Here is a 20001-nt window from a genome sequence, read left to right as displayed (position 1 = left end):
CATTTCTAAGGTAATGGCACCACTTGACAGCTCCACATGATTCCTCATCTTGAAGTAGATATAATAAGCTTTCAAACGATGCATGATGTGCATGTGTGTAGAGTGAGTACACTTAGTCATTCAAATTGGTGGTGTCTGCCACTGGCCTATTTAATGAGACTGTGAATAACTTGGGACAGCGCCCATCTCATTGTTCTGTGTTTGTACAGCACCTAGCAAAGTGGGGTCCTGATCCATGGCTAGAGCTCCTAGGTGCTACCACAACATATATAATAAGTATTGTAGTTTAACATCTTGAAGAGACTTGCCTGGCCGGGATCTGATCCTGCAAATGCTACTGGGAGTGTTGCAAGATCAAGCCCTTGTAAATTTTAGAAGATTGCATTTATTGCCAGGCAGAAGTACCACTTCCATTCTCAAAAAGAAAAGGAGTACTTGTGGCACCTTAGCAACTAACCAATTTATTTGAGCATAAGCTTTCGTGAGCTACAGCTCACTTCATCGGATGCATACTGTGGAAAGTTTAGAAGATCTTATATACACACAAAGCATGAAAAAATACCTCCTCCCACCCCACTCTCCTGCTGGTAATAGCTTATCTAAAGTGATCACTCTCCTTACAATGTTTATGATAATCAAGTTGGGCCATTTCCAGCACAAATCCAGGTTTTCTCACCCCCTCCCCCCCCCCCACACACAAACTCACTCTCCTGCTGGTAATAGCTTATCTAAAGTGACCACTCTCCTTGCAATGTGTATGATAATCAAGTTGGGCCATTTCCAGCACAAATCCAGGTTTTCTCACCCCCCTCCAAAAACCACACACACAAACTCACTCTCCTGCTGGTAATAGCTTATCTAAAGTGACCACTCTCCTTACAATGTGTAAGGAAACCTGTCACTTCCATTCTGTGAACACCTTGAATTCTCTAGAAAAGTGTATTTTCTTCTGCAAAACTTTTGAAACCTTTATAACTTTATTATTACCTTTGATTTAATAATTATTGTCACTCACATTAGTGTTTACTATGTGTTAAGCATCAGCAATGTGATTGGCACTGTGCAATAGGTAAAAGATAAAAAATCCCTGTCCCAAAGAGTTAAGTCTATCTGTCTGTCTTAGAGTATTATATAGGTCCTATCAACATAGTGAGTCAAAAACCTGAAGAGTCAAAATAAAGCAGTGATGGTGCAGGGTTTTGGTTTTATTCTCCTCTCCATTCTTCTGATACAGACACAGTAAGTTGGGTATAACTTTGTGCATTTATTTCCCCACATTATGAATGGCTTCTTGTGGGCAAGGCAGAAGAAGAGATGTTTTAGGACAGTTTGAAGGAGAGAAGGGTGGTGAGTTGGCAAATGAGAACAAGCTGGTCATTGTATGCATAGAGGATAGTGTGAAACTATGCACAAAGACAGGAGGCAATAAATATGAATGATTGTGAAGTGGAGGGGACACAGTGGATATAATAACAAGTAAAAGCCATGCTATAGACCGGGGCAGAGTAATACAGGTGAGAGCAAGAGCTATATGTAGAGGGAACATGTAAAGATAAGGAAACATAAAAGTAATTGACTTTGAATTGAATTATCAGTGACTGAAAATATAAATAATAGCATTAAGAATTGTCAAAAGCATCATGAAATTCCCTCTGTTCTATTGGATGTAGATTTTATACTTACTTTTAATTTGGGGAAACTGTTTTATCCCAATTTGCACATGGAGAAACTGATTCCCTTTCCCAAGGTCACACACTGAGTTAGTGTCAGAACAAGGAATAGAACCCTGAATACTAAGTCGTATGCCCCAATCAATTATGGTAGATTATGCTCCATCTCAGTCTTATAATTTAGTTTCCCAAACTTGCTCAGCTGATATAAAACACACGCCCCTTGTCCAAGAGAGATGCTGTTGTCATGCTGTCTGGAGTGGCTCACAACCATGAGTGTCTACCTCAGGGCAGACTGTCAAAAACAGGACAGATACCCCAAACTAGTGGTGTGTTCTGTAATTAGATTTCACCAAGCCAGTAAAAAATGTGAACTCCTGAATCACTATAACCATCCTATCATGAAGTCACAGACAGTCCCCTTAGACTCTCCAGTCTATCTTACCACCAGGACAAACCGGACTTCGTGATAAATGGTTATTTACTCTGAAATCACACAGTGGTCAGGAAAAAGAAAAGGAGTACTTGTGGCACCTTAGAAACTAACAAATTTATTTAAGCATAAGCTTTCGTGAGCTATAGCTCACTTCATCGGATGCATGCAGTGGAAAATACAGGGGGGAGATTTTATATACACAGAGAACATGAAACAATGAGTGTTACCATACACACTGTAACAAGAGTGATCAGGTAAGGTGAGCTATTACCAGCAGGAGAGAGAAAAAAAAAACAACCTTTTGTAATGATAATTAAAATAGGCCATTTCCAGCAGTTGATAAGAACGTGTGAGGAATAGTAGGTGGCGGAAATAAACATGGGGAAATAGATTGACTTTGTGTAATGACACATCCACTCCCAATCTTTATTCAAGCCTAATTTAATGGTGTCCAATTTGCAAATTAATTCCAATTCAACAGTCTCTCATTGGAGTCTGTTTTTAAAGTTTTTTTGTTGAAGAATTGCCACTTTTAGGTCAGTAATCAAGTGACCAGAGAGATTGAAGTGTTCTCTGACTGGTTTTTGAATGTTATAATTCTTGACGTCTGATTTGTGTCCATTTATTCTTTTATGTAGAGACTGTCCGGTTTGGCCAGTGTACATGGCAGAGGGGCATTGCTGGCACATGATGGCATATATCATCTACCAGCGTGGCCCACCTTGATTATCACTACAAAAGATGTTGTTGTTTTTTCTCTCCTGCTGGTAATACCTCACCTTACCTGATCACTCTCGTTACAGTGTGTATGGTAACACCCATTGTTTCATGTTCTCTGTGTATATAAAATCTCTCCACTGTATTTTCCACTGAATGCATCCGATGAAGTGAGCTGTAGCTCACGAAAGCTTATGCTCAAATAAATTGGTTAATCTCTAAGGTGCCACAAGTACTCCTTTTCTTTTTGCGGATACAGACTAACATGGCTGCTACTCTGAAACAATGGTCAGGTTGCTTCCAGTCGCAGGATACCAGACACTTACCCTAGATTGGTACCCTAGATCTTACCAATCCTTATCAAAGTGAGTACGTGAGTGAAGATCTGAGCACAGGGAATCAGGATCTGAGATCTGTAAGTTTAATTCTACCATTCACTCTTTCTTTCTAGGGCCTTGAGAAAGTCACTCTCTGCCTCAGTTTTCTTATCTGCAAAATAAAGATAATACTTACTCACTTAATAATACTGACCTCCCCGGTCTGTGATGAAGCCTGATTATTGTAAAGCAATAATCATTTTTAAAAATAGGTTTATAAAGCACTTTGAAGAGGGAAAATGCTTTAAGTGCTGTTGCTTTTCATTAAAAATTCAAAACTTTTTGACGCTACTGTTTAAAATTAATTTGAATAAAACTTAAACGATGTCATTTTTTTGCCTTTATACTGCTTCTACAATCTGTTGTCTTCCTCTGGGAGTGCCTAAGGCAGCAAATTCTACAATGGCCATTTTGTTGTAAAGAGATTCTTGAACTGTTCAAACACTTTACATTTGTTGGGGTCACTCCCAAACTTAGTCATCTGTTGTCACTGTCAATTTGTGAATCCCAGCCCAACCGCTGTGTCAGTGTGGGTGTGGTGGGACTGTACTCTCCCTTTTGGAATTAATTTGATGGTGATATAAGCACTGCTGCTGGATGACACAGGTACTCCACACTGGGCATTTTGTTACAATTACACTGCAGCAATAACTTCCTAAACAGTGAGAAGTAATTGTAAGCCTTTGCCATGGATTTTCAATATGGCCCCGATCCTGCAAACACTTACACACGTGTAACTTTATTCACATGAGTAAGCCAGGGGAAACACTCCTGCGTTTGGCCCCTTCTCACCATTCCCAAGAGGAATCTTCCTGCAGTCGTATGTTTGATGCTGTCTCAGCTGAGGCCTGTGGGCTTGCTGATCAACTGACAGAAGAGCAGATTGAGCATTCAAAGAAGCCTTTTCACTGTTTGACAAAAATGGCAATAGTGCTATAACAGCAAAGGAATTGGTGGCAGTGATGTGGTCATTTGGTCAAAACCCAACAGAAGCTGAATTACAGGATATGATCCTAGAATTAGATGCCCTGATGGCAATGCAACAATTGATGTTCCAGAATTTCTGACAATGAAGGCAAGAAAAATGAAAGATACAGCGTGTGAAGAAGACATTAGAGAAGCATTCTGTGTGTTTGATAAGGATGTCAATGCTTATATTACCGCTGCAAAACTTCATCATGTGTTGACAAATTTTGGAGAGAAGCTAGCAGATGATGAGATAATTAGGGAAGCGGACATAGATGATGATGGTCAAGTAAATGACGAACAATTTGTACAAATGATGACAGCAAAGTGAATACATCATATAGAACATGCATATATAGATCAGCAATGTTACGGATATGCATGTTTGTAGGACCTAGGTCCATGTTTGTCTGGGTCTTTTTTTAACTTTCTAGGGCCTAGATCCTTAGGTTCTTACTCAGGGAATACTCCCACTCATAGCAGTTAAAGTACTGCCTGAGTAAGAACGGCATAAATATTCCAAGCGATTGCTCTAGTTTAGTGGGGCTGGGCATGTGGAGATTCTGCCACTACTTCTGAGGTAAATTGGTTCTAGACCTACTTCAGTTGCATTATTCTACACAACAGATTATGTTCTCTGGGGTAAATTTAGGCCTCAGTTAAATCTGTGCAACTCTACTCAAGCCAGTTAGGTTACGTGGGTATAAGAGGGCAGCATTTAGTCCCCTGTTTTAAAACTCTTCTCTTTCAAATCAGACTCAATTTTCAGGTGTTTTGATTATGTATTTTTTTCTTATCAAAAACAGAATTTTATCATTTGGCTATTTCACAAATCATAAAAGTTAGAGGTGGAAAAGACCTAGGTGATGCAGCCCATCTTACTGCCAATTCATATTATTCCCTACAGCATATTTTCTAGTGCATTCAGTCTAATTTTTAAAATGTACACTATCATCAGTCTTTCAAAATTATGACTACTGTTGTAAGAAGTGTCCACAGAAGAAAGGTGAAAAGGATGAGAAGCATGGGAAGATTTCCATGCAACAAGAGATTGAAAAAATTGGGGCTGTTTATTGTAGAGAGGCAAATAAGACAGGACATGACACCAGTGTATAAAACGATGAATAGGATAGAGAAGTCCATCCAGGAATCCTGGCTTATCCTTTCTTATCATATAAGAACAAAGGAAATCCAATGACACTGAAAGGCAACATGTTTAAATTGAAAATTGGGACTTTTCCCCCCCACAATGGAATTACTCTGTAGAACTCATTGACGCAGTTTATCATTGATTCAAAAAGCACAGGAAATTGATATATTAGGGCTATCAAGTGATTTAAAAAATTAATTTTGATTAATCACAGTTTTAATCTCATTGTTAAATAATAATAGAATGCTATTTACTTAAATATTTTTGACGTTTTCTGTATTTTCAAATATAAGCTCGGGACTGGGGGTTCTGGGCTTCAGACTTGCTCGGGGTTTCAGCCTCCCACATGGCACCAGCCTCCAGTCTTCAGCCCCCACACCGCCCGCGGCACTCCAGGCTGGGGTTTCAGCCCTCCTACCACCTACAAAGCTGTTGAGGCTTCAGTCCCCCTGCTTCCCACAGAGCTCTGGGCTGGGCCTTCAGCTCCTCATGGCGCTCCGGGCTGGGGCTTCACTCCTCCTACCACCTCCAGAGCTAGGACTTCAGGCCCCCTGCTGCCCATGGAGCTCTGGGCTTTGGGCTTCAGCCTCCCTGCTGCCTCTGGAGCTGCATGCTGGGGCTTCAGGCTGCCCACGGAGCTCTGGGCTGGGACTTCAATGTCCCCTCCACCAACACCACCACCTTTGGAGCTCTGGGCTGGAGCTTTAGCCCCCTTGCCGCCGATGCCTCCCTCCCCACCCAGAGGTATGCGATTAATGTGCTAAAAAAATTAACACGTTAATTTTGTTTTCAGTTAATCACAGGCGATCAATTGACAGCCCTAATATATATAAATTCATATGGATTATTAGAACAGTCACAATTAAAATACATAAAACCTCTTTTTACAGGACATAAGCCAACCACTAACTGCCTGAGGGTAGAAAGAAATTTCCCCAAAGGCAGGTTATTCCATAATTGTCTACAGGGGAATTGAAACATTTGACAGCAATCCCTGTTCCTGGGAAAAGCTTCAGTAGAAAATCACATCAGTATTGCAGGGGAGAGTCCGTATGACAAAGAGATCCATTTTGATGCCAGGGGCTCTCCCCTGTTCACAGAATTTCATGAAATAGCTATTTTAGGGTATCTGAGTGTCTGTGAATGGGGAGAGTGGGGGAGCACTTTCCTTAGGTGATTGATCTTATGGAAGTGGTCAGGTTAGATGGGAGGAAAGTGATTGTTTAGGAATTCCGGGGGCTGGGAAATAGCTGAGCATAGGAGATAGGTTGTGAAAAGGTAAAAGCTAGATTTTGGCTAATTGATTGAGCATTGTGGTCCTTATTCAGTACATGCTTAACATGAAGTCAGTGGGACTTAAGCATGTGCTTAACGTTAAGTATGTTCTGAAGTGCTTTGCTCTGAGAGTAAGATGGGTGGGGAGATAAATCATTTAATAACAATAATTAAGATACTTGGGAGGGTAGCATCTGGGCTAGGGCAAGGGATGTTTTGGACAGATATTAAAAATATTTGTGTTATTAATAGAAAGTAGAAATGACTAGTTCCATTTTGGATTTGAGTCATACCCGCAACTTATTAAACATAATTAACCTTTCCAAACAATAGTAGAGTTATTTTGGACAAGAAAATTGACATTACTGACTAGAGGCTTCTCCTCCCACAATGGTCCTTTTTCAGTGCTGCCTAATCCATTTAAACCATACATTGCACGATAGTAGTCATGCTGCAGAACTCCACCAGCCACTTCTCTAGGACTAAAAGTGCACTCTCATTGAGGTGCCTTACTTTTGCTCATATTTTCTTACCTATCAGATTTCAATACAAAAACCAGGAAGCCCGAAGGTGGAACAGGACATTAGGAGCCAGGTCATCCCAGCCCAGTAGGGGAAAAATTTTGCAGCTTCATTGGTTTTTTTAAACTCCATTGATTCACAGGGTTGCACCAACATACCCTCTGTGGCTCAGGTTTCTTCCTCCTTTTCCTATCCTCTCTTTTTTCTTCCATTCCTACCCATAGTTAGTCAAAGAGGAACGGGGTGATTCCAGGCTCATTCCCAGTACCTGTTTTTCCAGGGCTGAGCAGGCCAAATTTAACGGGAAGGAAGACTGGCTGCTGCAGCCGGAGTACTCCTCCTTCCACATCTTCCACATACTTCTTACCTGCAGGGTTGTCACCTTAGGGAATGCCCCAGTTGGAGTGGTTCACTACTTGTCTCTGGTATGTCTCCTTCCTAGTTGAGGGCAGAAGCCACTTCCCCTGGCCTTCCTCCTTCGTCCAAGTCAAGAGACATTGGGGCCTTTTTGTGGGAGGGAGGCTGTGATGGGGGAAGGCCCTGAGTCTTACAGAGCTCTCAGGAGCTTCAGGTAATCTGGATATGATTCAGAAAATCACCCACACTCTGGCTTAATGTACTGCACTTAGACTACTGTATCCCCACTTTGCCTTGGAAGCCTCTACTACCACGGGAACCAAAAAGGTCTGTTTCAGTTAGTCTGAATGAAAAGAGATGTACAATGTGTTGAGGATGGGGGCACAGTGATGGAGTGACACATGCTGTAGTTAGAAATCATTCATATGACATGAGGTATAGATCTGCCAAGTCAGATGGAATATTGTACATTTGTACAGCATTCCACACCAACTGTTTGTGGTAAGGGGGTTTAAGAGAATTCCGTGGCAAATCTGAGTACGTTTTGTAGCACTTTGTCATTGGCAAGAACAAGTAGCCAGCCATCTGTCATTTAGCTCATGCTCATACACCTCGTTTTGGTGCAGAATTTCCAGAGCCAGATGCCATGGACATCCAGAAGACAGTAAATATTCAGCATTTTGCATGCAATGGAGGATCACAGAATTAGATTGACAAAGTTCGTATCCTCATTGTTGCCTCCAGCTATGTATTGTAACCAAGTCAAAACGCAGAATACTGGATTGTCTTTGCAGTAATTGTTTTACTTCACCATCAGTCGTCAGAAGCAGTGAAATTGTCGTGTGTTAGCTGGCATATAGGTATAGTATATCCTAGATGGTTTGCAATAGGTAAACTCTAATTAGCTCAAATGTTGCTACTGCTATACGTATATATGTGTGCAGCATATGAATTCTTTATAAAGTCACATGCTGCCATTTCATCTAGAGGTTTCAGGTCTTATCCCTCTAAAACATGGCAACAATATTCTAAACTGGGAAATCAGTGAGATTTTTCCTTTGAAATTATAATGTGCTCAGCAAGTGTTGTTGACTTTTGGAGAGACACCTGCAGGGAGGTGGTGTAGGGGGCCAAGGTAAGCGTTCTGTCACTGTTTTATGTAATTGAAGTAGTATTTTGCTACTCATTTTGCTCAGGATTCCAGGGAGCCTAAATATGAACCAGAACAAGAGTGGCAGATGGTTTCTAATAAAGAAATCATTGAGGTAGAGATGCTTTTTTCCTCATAACACTGCTTGTGGCTGGCTGATTTAGCAACTGCAACCACAGTATACCTGATGAGTTTCAAAATTCTAATTCAATTTGCCAGTGGAGTTCCTTAAAGCACACATTTATGTGTACAAAACCACCCAAGATGGATTTCTTTATCAGTTTTTGATGCACACTAGACTGCTGAATATGGGAGATACCCAAGAGCAGTTAACATGTCACCACAGAGTGCTGGGGTGGTGATGAAATTACCTAACTTTGTGGCCTATAAGAGGAATAGAAATGGGTTTGCATAACAAAATTATTAATTTGTAAATGAATAAAATAGGGTTGTTTTGAATTATTCTGCTGGTATTGTATTGACTTATATAGAACCTGTATTATGCAGTGCAACTTTACTTTTTTAAGTACAACATTTTCCAGAGCATTCAGAATTGGTCTCACTCGGATCTCATTGAATTCACCCTAACTGAACAAGAACATGGAAGGAGCCTCGAGCCTCCCTCTTTTTCTGTTTCTTTTGAGAAATATATTTTATTTTTATAGACTTTATAATGTGCTAGTAAATGTTCAGTTGTGTGGTTTGTAAAAATGATGGAGCCTTTCTAACGAGAGACTTCCCTTTAGCAGTCTGCCTTTGAATGGAAACTGAGGAGAGTCTGCTATTTTGAGAGCAGGCGTGGACTGAGGAAGTGCAGGCTAAAAGGATTGCACTGTTATAATGGCAGTGCTTGCACAAAGCTCTGTCCTCAGAGTGCTGTTGCCTTAATCCGGTTGATTCTCTTGGTCATGTGACTCCTCTAGGACTAACGAAATCTGGACCAAAATATTTTGTCTTTTGGTACAGATTCAGAAAGTACAAATTTTGAAAATTTTCCTTAGACCGCCCAGAGGTCATGGGAGTGGGACGCATGGGCTTGAAGTGGCTGGGATCAAGTGAATAGAAAGTCACTATGTGTGTTTTTCTCTCTCTTGTCTATTCTAGGAGAAAAACCATACAAATGTACCTGGGAAGGGTGCACCTGGAAGTTTGCTCGCTCAGATGAACTGACAAGGCACTATCGCAAGCACACAGGAGTGAAGCCATTCAAGTGTGCAGACTGTGACCGCAGCTTTTCCCGTTCAGATCACTTGGCGCTGCACCGCCGTAGGCACATGCTGGTGTGAGAAACGCTACTTGGCAAGCAGAATATAAGAGCTGGGTCTCTTAACTACGTGCATTCAGCAGGGCTGAATCCTCTTCTACAGTGTTAACACAAAGGACATTCCATGATGTCCACACAAAAAAGCAGGAAAAGAAGTGCCACTCTTCTCCTTTCCATCTGAAGTTAAAGCCCCCCAGCATGGCAATCCCCCAAAATGTCGTCATGTTCACCTGGGTGATAGCAACCTAAATGCTACAAAAATGGGCATTATTTTCCATACTGTGTCCTTTAACAACATTTATGGCCTGTACATGTTCTCAGCTGTTGGACATTTTATTCTTGACAATTATTGCTATTTTGATGATCAGATAACACAAACCAATGACAAGAACAAGACCTCTAGACCTTTAGTATTCCATTGTCTCCCCTTTTTTTTGAGTACCGTCTAATCAGTATATAAAATATCCCTCATCTGTGCTACAAACAAGCTGCATGAACGTCAGCGAGAAGATTTTGCTGGAGAGGTTCCGCTATCTGAAGTGTAGGGGCACTTAAGCAAACTTTTGCAATAATGATGGTGGTGTTTTACTATTTCACCACAGTTTGTCATTATGACCTAAAGGACATGTAACCTTTTCTTTTTCTTAGATTTTTTTGTTGTTGAAGTCTGTAAAACGAAATGGGGTAGCAGCATTTCAGCTGAAGTACAGTATAAGCATCTGTGCTCTGCTGTGGATTTGTTTAGAACAGTTTGTATAGAAAGACCCCATCTACAAGCTACTGCCCTGTTCTCAAAGTGCAGTTTTTTGTCACCCAGGCATCCTCCCCTTCTACATCCATGTATCTGATTACAAGGAAACAGTGAAACAAATCTTATATCCACTTGCACCAAGGTTAGTGGCGTGGCCGTCCATGAAATGGAATTGAATGTACCACTGCTAGTGAGGAAAAGCAGAAAAGAAACAGCCGAATCTCGAACAGATGAAAGCAATAATGAATTAAATGGCTTTCCAGACAAAAACATATTGGGGACTTCCAAAACCCAATCTTTGTACCAACTAAGGTGGTCATAAAGAAATAGCACATTGGATTTTTTGTGTTATGTTGACAGCTTAAACTATTCTTTCCAATGTTTGTTGACCTGCTAGGTACCACAGTTAAATATTTTCATTCCCATCAAATGTAATAGTTATTTTGTGGCTGGAAAGGTGAGATAGGTAAGGGTGTTAGGAAACCCCCACTGTTAATGGGTTAATAAAGTAGAAGAGATGTTCTCTAAAAGAGATGATCAACAGGGTGCTAGTTTCCTCACTTGGAAATACAGGATAAGGAGACATTAGTCAACCCTCCAGTATGCTATAAATAGCCCTTCACATGGGATCCAGAGGTTGCCACTGCAGGTTCCACCCAAACCTCCTTAGTTTACATGAAAGCAAATTGTTTATCATTCCCATGCAGCCCTATAATTGTGAACCAATTTGTATTAATTAAATTACATGGTAAAGAGAGGAGGAACTCTTAGCAAGCAATTGTTCTTTAAAACAGAACAGGTTTTTTTTCTTCTTCGTGAGGATCTGTTATTCAGGTCAAAGTGACAAAGAGGCTTGGTGAGATGTTGTGTTTGTTGAGACGTTTATAGTTTAGAGACAAAAAGACAAAAAGATACATAACACATAAAAGACAAAAGACACCTAACATCTTCTGCAGTACATTTCATTATGAACATTTGGTTCCAGGAACGGCACAAATTAAATTCATGATGCCACTTGATGCCGTGATGTTTGACCAGTCTGAATTAACTTCTGATTCCTGAAATAACAATTATTATGCTACAGGGCTTCTTAAATCAAAACAATCTTTAAGAAAAGTTCAACCAATAGCTGAGGAAGGCATAACTGTAAACACTAAAACAAGTGCAAATAATTGAAGAATAACTGTATAAAGATTGACAGGCCCAAACTTTGATCATCCCGAAATATATTTGTAAATGTTCTCCTGATACTGAACAATTGATCAGCTCTCCCAAATAAGGGCTTCAAGAGTGTTTAACTCCAGCTCCCCAACTAAAAGAGCAGCACCAAAAAAAAGTCTTTGTTGTCACTTCATGAGCTTGCCTCTTCCATGTCTCGTTTCCTGTCCTATCCTCATGATCAGGTACGTCATCCAAATAAAAAATAAAATTTCAATATCTAGCCTTCTCGTAACCAGCACTGGAGACCCCAGCATTGAGAGTGAAAGGGACAGTGTAACAGGCTGAAACAAACCTAGAGCACACAATAGGTGGGTGGGTTGTCATGGGGTCTCCTGACTATACAGCTGAGATTTTACTACCAGTGTTGCATCCCTCATATAAAGGATTGATTTTTCAGTGTATGTGAGATATCATTAGCATTGTCTGTAGGTTACATTTTGGACCCACCTATATTAACTTCAGTGTCCTCTTAAATATACCACTCCTTCTAAAAACTTAGGAACAGGGTTCAAGCACAAGTCAATGTATGAGATTTCCTTTAATGCACAATCAGCAATTACTCAAGTAGCAGTAATTAAACATAAGGAACCAGAATTTTTTTTTGGCTGGTCTTTACTGGTGCACAGAAAAATTCCCTTCAGCAAATAATGTGGTGTCTCTTCTTTTCTTTTTCTTTTCTTTCTTTCTTTTTTTTGGAGCTAGTTTGTCTTTAGAAAACAAAGTTTATTGTCCAGAAGGAGATTGATAAACCAGTCTGGGTAGTTTTCAGGAACAGCAGTAAGGGATGTCATCATTTCTCTCATCTGATTACCTATTCATTTACATATTAAAAACACTGCAGCAGATAACAGAAAGGGCCTGGTTGTACTGTGGATTAGAGCAATGTGAAATGGGTAAAGCCATTAAATTCAGTGGAGTTACACCAGCGTAAAGCTAGCGTAAGGGACATCAGAAACAGGTCCAGAGACAGAAGTATCAAATACTGGAGTTTTTAAACAATCCTTCTTGACGCATTCTCCAGTTAGGAAGATTAAAATAAAACATGTGTGTGTGAAAGAGCTTTCATATTGCTATTCTATCCAGACAACCTCTCCAATCAGCTATGTCATCTTTTGGCGTTTGTAGGCGCCCATTGAAATTAATGGGGAGCTTCACATGTGTATTTGAGCGCACAGAATTTGGCTCAATATGTTTAGTGAGACCATTTTTAATGCTTCTGTTCTTGGTCTGAAATGATTTAAGAGAAGTTATCTTTGAAGAGAGAATGTCGGCAACCCACAATGTTCAGATCCAGACCTGAACTTCCTCTGACTCCAACGGTGTTCTCAAACCAAAGGTTTTGGTTCAGAGCTACCTCCAATCTTTTGCATTCATGTAAAGTCTGATATTCCCTATTATAATTTCCTCTAAAATGCCAAGTTCTGTTGCAAATGTGCAACTTGAATGGCTTACAATATAAACAGCATGCAGCAATATCTGGTGTCATCTTTGCACAACACACTAGATCTGTACACATGCAGTTGTAAAACACAAATGTGAACCATCCCATTCTTGCAATAAGAGCAAATTTTTATCCTCCTCAGTGTGAATAAATAGTAGACAGGAAGTACACTGTATGCGTTACAGCTTGCATGTGCACCTATGCTACAAAGTGCTACGCTCCAAGTGATTTTAAAAGGCTGCTTTTGGTCTGGACCTTAAAGCCCAGTCATCAATAGTATCTGAAAACATATTGAACAAGTGTTCTCTTTGATACAGGATTTTTTAAACTTTACATTTTCATTACTTTTTTTAAACACCTGTACGATCCAGCACTTTGAAATCAGCTCATTGCAATGGCAGTTTATAAAGGTCATGAAGATGCAGTATTCCTTATTCTCCACTTTCTTATACTTAGCACCATTAAAAGTAAAATAGGTTTAAACAAGGTGCGTGTGAAATTGTTTGCTGAAATAATGTATAATGAAATTAACAGTGTTAAAAATGCCATCAGTAATATCGGTATTTGGGGTAAATTCACTATGCAGAGAATGGACAAATAGCTGGGCAACACCCCAGAAATAATAATGGAATAATAACAACCACACGTCTCATTTTCCATTAACTGCATAGAAAAAGTACCCCAGGTTGTCATTGATAAATGTATCTTCTGATAATAAATGTTCTTTAATGGAAAAATTCTCTTTCTGCTTTATAGAGGGTGGCTGCCTCAATATGGAAATGAGTTTACCACCATTAAAATCTTTTTTTTAAAGAGGTCAGTGAGGTAAAGTGCATCTTCTACAGCATACAAAAATAGAGAGCATTCAACATGTCCTCTCTGCCCCAATACACGCACACATCCACACCTGCATACAAACACTCACAGGTTCACATACCTCATCACATATGTAATCGGAAACACAGATTTAACCATGATTTCAAAACCAGATGAAGAATTGGAAATGTTTCGTACTGTAAAAGAAAATACCTTCACCTTATTAAGAAACCAGCTTGTATTACTGTATTATGCCTTTGCCTGTGTTTTATAACTGAAGATGTACATAAAGAAATTTCAAAACTGCTATATTTTCACAGTTTCATTACAGAGTAACAGTAACTGTGCAATGTATGCTTAGCAAGTCATGCCCATTGGTACTTTTAAATATGTAAAATCCTAATCAATTTCAGTAGCAATTCAGTTTTTAGTATGAAACCTAACTATAAGGATACTGCATCTTTAAAAATAATAGAATCAAGGTATTTTACTGTACTTGTAACAGTTTAAATATTCTGTAATATATGTGATAGTCGAAAAGTATTTTCAAACTTACAATTTTACACAGGTTGTAAATAGTTTAAATGAAGTATGTTTAAAAAAAACTTTTAGTTTTCATCACAAAAAATAAAAATAAAACCTGCTCAGATATGCCTTGTAAAACGTACACACAGTTAAAGTATAGGAACTAAATTGTTACACTTTGTCAGAGCATGTTCAGTCTGTGCAAAAATGGAGTGGCCATTTGTCTTGGTTTATTGCCAACAGTGTTAGAGGCAATTAAGCCATTTTGAGTCCTTGGAAGCTGAAAAAGTCCAAACTCAACATGCCTTCGTCTGAACAAGGTGAAAAACAAACAAAAAACAAGAGCAACTGCATTGGTGCTTTTTTTCTAGTCACTAAAATGGATGAAAGATACAGTAGCAACAGACTATCATTTAATGTATTTGTTGTGCTTATCTTCCCCTACAAAAATGCATTTTGAATGAAATACTGCACATCTAAAACAGATGGTCAACTCTTTGCTGATTCCAGGGAATTTAGTCTTTTAGGTACAGTTGCATGTCAAGATGAAGCGCTATAGGAAGATTATGACATTTCTAGTGTACATATGCTTGTAACAAGGACCAGCCAAAGTCCATTTACAGACATGAAACAGAAACTGAAAGTGCCTGTTCATGAATATTAGAACTGATGGGATGTTCTTATACTTTTACACAGCAATAACTAGGAGCCTGTTGTCAATAAAACAAAAATAAAATTACACTTGGACTACAATGATGCAACACAGAAACAAACACAAAGTGCCATTTGTTTCTTCATTTACTGAGATGATGTGCTAGAGCTTTTATCTTCCTTCTCTGGTCTGGTCTTTTCACAAGTCTGCAGGAAGGAAATGGATTCTAATTTACAGGTGAATCAGACACACACACACCTAGTCTAAATTATAGGTGGAGGTCATTGCACAGCACTGTTTTGGGGGTTCATTTATGTCCAATTTGCTTGAGAATCATCTGGGCATCCACGGTATTGCCAAATGAAATAATCCAGAAAACAGCAATAAAACCAGTCTAACCCTAGCAACTATTTCTAGAAGAATAATGCAATGCATTGTTTTTCAATGGAAATTCCTTTGAAAATCCTCTCCATCGGCTTTCAACTCTTGAAACTTAGATTTCACACATTACTTCTCTCTCCTTTTTGACCTCTTGTGTAATAACCCTTTTATGAAAAATTTAGAATCACCAGGGAACTTGCTGAAATAGTTTAACAGTCGGCAAAGAATGGGTCACTCCCTTTTTTACATTTTGTGATAAGCGGATGGGAGCCTGGAGCATATTTAAATAACATTTGCAGATATTTTTTAAATGCTCTAGAGAGAGTTTTTTATGTTAAATGATCTTACTAAATCAACTGTCCTTGACAATTACATTAATAAACGAATTGATTTTATTATAGAAAATGGCCAGCCATGACAACCAGGGCCTTTTCACGCTGTCTCTCTTTTTACATATAATCTTATATGTTTCTGACAGAAAGTTGATTAATTGATGCACTAATGGACTTTTAAAATATCTCAGTGGTGTCATTTCTCAGGCTTTTTCTGCTTCTTAAAACGAACCTCCTGAAGATTAGAATTTAAACTGAAGAACATTGCCTTCTATGCTTAAAGAATACAATGCAGAGCATATTTTAAAAATAGCTTCTCAATTTGTAACTGCAGTTTTGTCCATACTACACTTTGTGTATGCAAAAATCCACATTTGTGTGTGCTGTTTGAATGGTATATCATCTGCTTGATTTGCGCAAACGGAGGCAGGATTCTGTGTACGCAAAAATAGTTGTTCAGAGAAAAACAGCAGGTGCAAATGTAGATACTGCTTTTGAAAATAGGGGCCTATGTGTGCAAAAACTACTGCAGACATTCGTGCGTGTCAGTTAAACATGTTTCAGTACCACTAGTTTAGTAACACATGTTTTTTAAATCATATCAGCCGTTAGTGGATATAATCACATCAGGACATGCACATATTTACTCTGTGTCGTCCTGAATTTAATGTCCAGACATTAAGCACATAAAAGATCTCAGGGCACACTGGGGATGGTAGTAGAGCATCACAGACTATGTCAACAGAAGGCTGAATGGCTCCTGTTTTGTTTTTGTGTGTGTGTGTGTGTGTGTGTGTGTGTTTCCTGATGGAACACTGCTGGAAACTGGCCCCCAGAGAAAACTCCTTTAGGGGTATTGGTTTGCTGCAGCAGTATGTGTCAGTTGGCCATTCATAAGAAAGGCAGTATAGTTTTCATTATGCAAAAATGTGCAGTTCTTCTTGCTTCATTCTGCAATACACACACACACATACGTGCTTTTAGTTGAACTGATGGCCAGCATATCTCTGTAATAGTTGTTGTTTTCATTGATGTTGGATTATGAAATAAACTATATTAGCCTTGTAGCATCATTGTAGGATATTATGGACACACTCTTGCTCCTCAGCACAGGCAAAAATTCAGTGGGAATTCTGGCTACTATAAGAATACAAGATTGAGCTCCTACTGGTAGGGATTCTCTGGGGCACTGTTGTGTGAATTCATGATCTTCAATGTTTTCCAGAGTTTAGTCTGTCAAAAAAATTTAGCAAGCTGAAATACTAGTGACTGTAAAAATGCTTGATCTTTGTGTATTGTTGGACACATTGATTTGTTTCATGAGATATATCTTTGTATGTTTAAAATACATTTACAAACATATATAGTGTTCAGCATTGCATCACACTGGTATGTGATGTGATTTTTATGGACTGTATTGAGATAAAGACATGAGCCATGCAGTTTGGAACCAGATTTAGGTACCAACATTCTCTAAATCCATGCCTGTCAGATTTGAGGTTGGCCTTATCAAAGAAACAGGTCTGAGACACAGTCTTTCGATTGTGTCTGAACTTGTCCAAAATTCAGACTAGGTTGTATCTTTGGTTCTGATTCAAGCCCATTTCTAATTGCCATATATATATACTTTTAAAGACAACTTCTTTCTCTCCCAATAGTTCTGTAAGTATAAATTCACTTCTTGTTTAGTGTAAGCTCTCCAACGAACACCCACACAACACATTCTCTTTACCTGTTGTCTGTTCCTGAAAAATTATATCTTCCATTTGCATCCACAAGAGAACATACACAGTTATAAATGGCTAAATTGATTAAACTTCAGACATCAGGTCTTCAACACACCCCACCACCACCCTCCACACACACACACACACACACACACACACACACAAAAAAAATCTCTCAAAGTGACTGAAGATTTGAGACACTATCTACATGTGAGGTAAAAAATAATATTAACTTGAAGTGTTCTGTCAGCTGTGTTTGTGAAGAAACAAAAGAATAATAAAAAATATCATTCTTGGCCAAGCCAAACATGGATGGAGCAAATTCCACCATGATATTAGGTGTAACATTGAGGCCAGGGTTGAATTTGGCCCCATATTTTTCCCTTCAGTTAGGTCATTATTTTTGTAAGTGCCAGTAATTGTTTGTATGATCCTCTTGTGTAAAAATACAAAAACATCCCTAATTTACAAAACTACAGATTCGGGACTGAAGCTTCACAGCAGTGGAATAGTACATACAGTATCTGATTCTCTTTCCTAGAATATGATGTGAAAGGGTCACTAGTCCATAACCCGACAGAGATAACTGTGTCCATAGAAAGTCCTGTACTGAAAAGAATTAAAATTACCAGTGCTAGCAAGCTGATGTATTAAATCTTTCTTTTGCTTTCTTTTCAAAGGGTTTTAACTGAAAAATATTTCTTTAAAAAAAATCATCTAAAGACCTAATTTCCCAATAGCTTCCTCTGCATTTATATACTATGTAGTGTTTAGGCAACACCTATGTTATAAGTTTATTAATATTATGTAAGTGTTGTTCTTGTATTTATGTATAGTGTATGTACTGTAAATATACTCAGAGCTTTTTTCCTCTTACTGTAAAATGGTGATTTTTGCCCTATGATAATGTAAAGGGAGTCCCCTCATGAAATTCTGTCAGAGGATGACTATTCCAGTCTATTCTCAAAGATTTAAATGAAGAAGTGTTATTGTTTTTAATGGTGTCTCAGACATATTCTGTTGGTGCATTGCTTTTCTGTATTCAACTTTCCTATGAATTGAGCTGTGAACTGAAATAGAGTTTAAACCTTTAAATGTATGCATTTGTATAATTATCTGAATGGAGGCATGAAGGTTAAATAAAGCATTTTGTATAGAACAAACGCCCTAATTCTTACTATGGGTGACTCAGATCTTCTGAAATACAGTTATTCACTTTTTAAATTAAACCTTTGTTATAAAAATCTTTTCTGTAAACATATAGTGATTTTTAATAGATTTGTTAAGAAATGGATTTTATTTGCTTCTCTAAAAGCTACCATACAAAATATAGACATGTTTGCATCTATGTAACATGCGGGGGCAAATCAGAGTAGCACTCTGATATAAATGGGAAAGTCCTAGGATGATAAAAATAATTTGCTTAAATTTGATTATTTAAGGCTAAATTTTCCACACATTTCCAGTAATGTTCTTGGGGTTGGGAGGGATAGCTCAGTGGTTTGAGCCTTGGCCTGCTAAAACCCAGGGTTCTGAGTTCAATCCTTGAGGGGGCCATTTAGGGATCAGGGCAAAAATTGGGGATTGGTTCTGCTTTGAGCAGGGGGTTGGACTAGATGACCTTCTGAGGTCCCTTCCAACCCTGATATGCTATGATTCTATGAAAACAAGTTGAATACTTTTCTTTAAAAAGGTTAGCGTAATATCTTCTATCTATTCCTGGGTTACCACTACTGTATGGTATCTGAGTGCCTACTAAGTATTTAAAAATGCAAATATATCAGTCTCTCTCTCTCTCTGTCTCTCCCCTTCTAGCCTGTAGAGGAAATAGCTTATAGACTGATTTATAGTTTCTTTGAATAAAGGTGTGTGTGTGACAGGTATCTATGTGAATGGATGCATTGTGTGTATGGGGAGAGGGGTGCACAGACATGAGTGGGGGAAAGAGAATCAATTCTTGAAGGAAAGCTGTGGTAAGTCAAAAAAATTAGGTTTTGTATTTAGTTTAGAAATTGGTGGTTTTCAGCATCATTCCATAGTCCAGGGCCTGGCCCTGAGAAAGTTCTGTCTCCTGGACTCATGAGTCTCTCTCTCTAGTGCCTGGCTTTTCCATGGTTCCAGTGGAACACTGGGAGATCATGATCACAAGGGACAGGCAAGTTCTACGGCAATTTGGGCCAGTCCCAAGGATGATTGTGAATACAGGACAGAGACTTGAACTGGACTCAGTATTCTTTGGTGAAATTTGTTCCTAAATATGAACGTTTCCCTT

The 20001-nt window shown here is 38.9% G+C and overlaps 1 protein-coding gene and 1 pseudogene across 12 annotated transcripts in view; both read left to right on the top strand.

Moving 5' to 3' along the window:
• Nucleotides 1–18892, top strand: part of KLF12 (KLF transcription factor 12) — a 370074-nt gene extending 351182 nt beyond the window's left edge. For all 12 annotated transcript variants that reach the window (XM_073346757.1, XM_073346748.1, XM_073346728.1 and 9 more), the window contains one exon: nt 9724–18892. In XM_073346757.1, coding sequence (XP_073202858.1) covers nt 9724–9905 — 182 coding nt within the window. In that variant the 3' untranslated portion in view covers nt 9906–18892. The remainder of the gene's footprint in view (nt 1–9723) is intronic.
• LOC140912432 (calmodulin-like) lies at nt 3980–4497 on the top strand (annotated as a pseudogene).
• Nucleotides 18893–20001: the final 1109 nt, after the last annotated feature.

This window comes from Lepidochelys kempii, chromosome 1, assembly GCF_965140265.1.
Source record: "Lepidochelys kempii isolate rLepKem1 chromosome 1, rLepKem1.hap2, whole genome shotgun sequence".
NCBI classification, from domain to species: Eukaryota; Metazoa; Chordata; order Testudines; family Cheloniidae; genus Lepidochelys; species Lepidochelys kempii.
The sequence above is the reverse complement of the archived record's forward strand: the minus strand, read 5'-3'. Positions and strand labels throughout refer to the sequence as shown.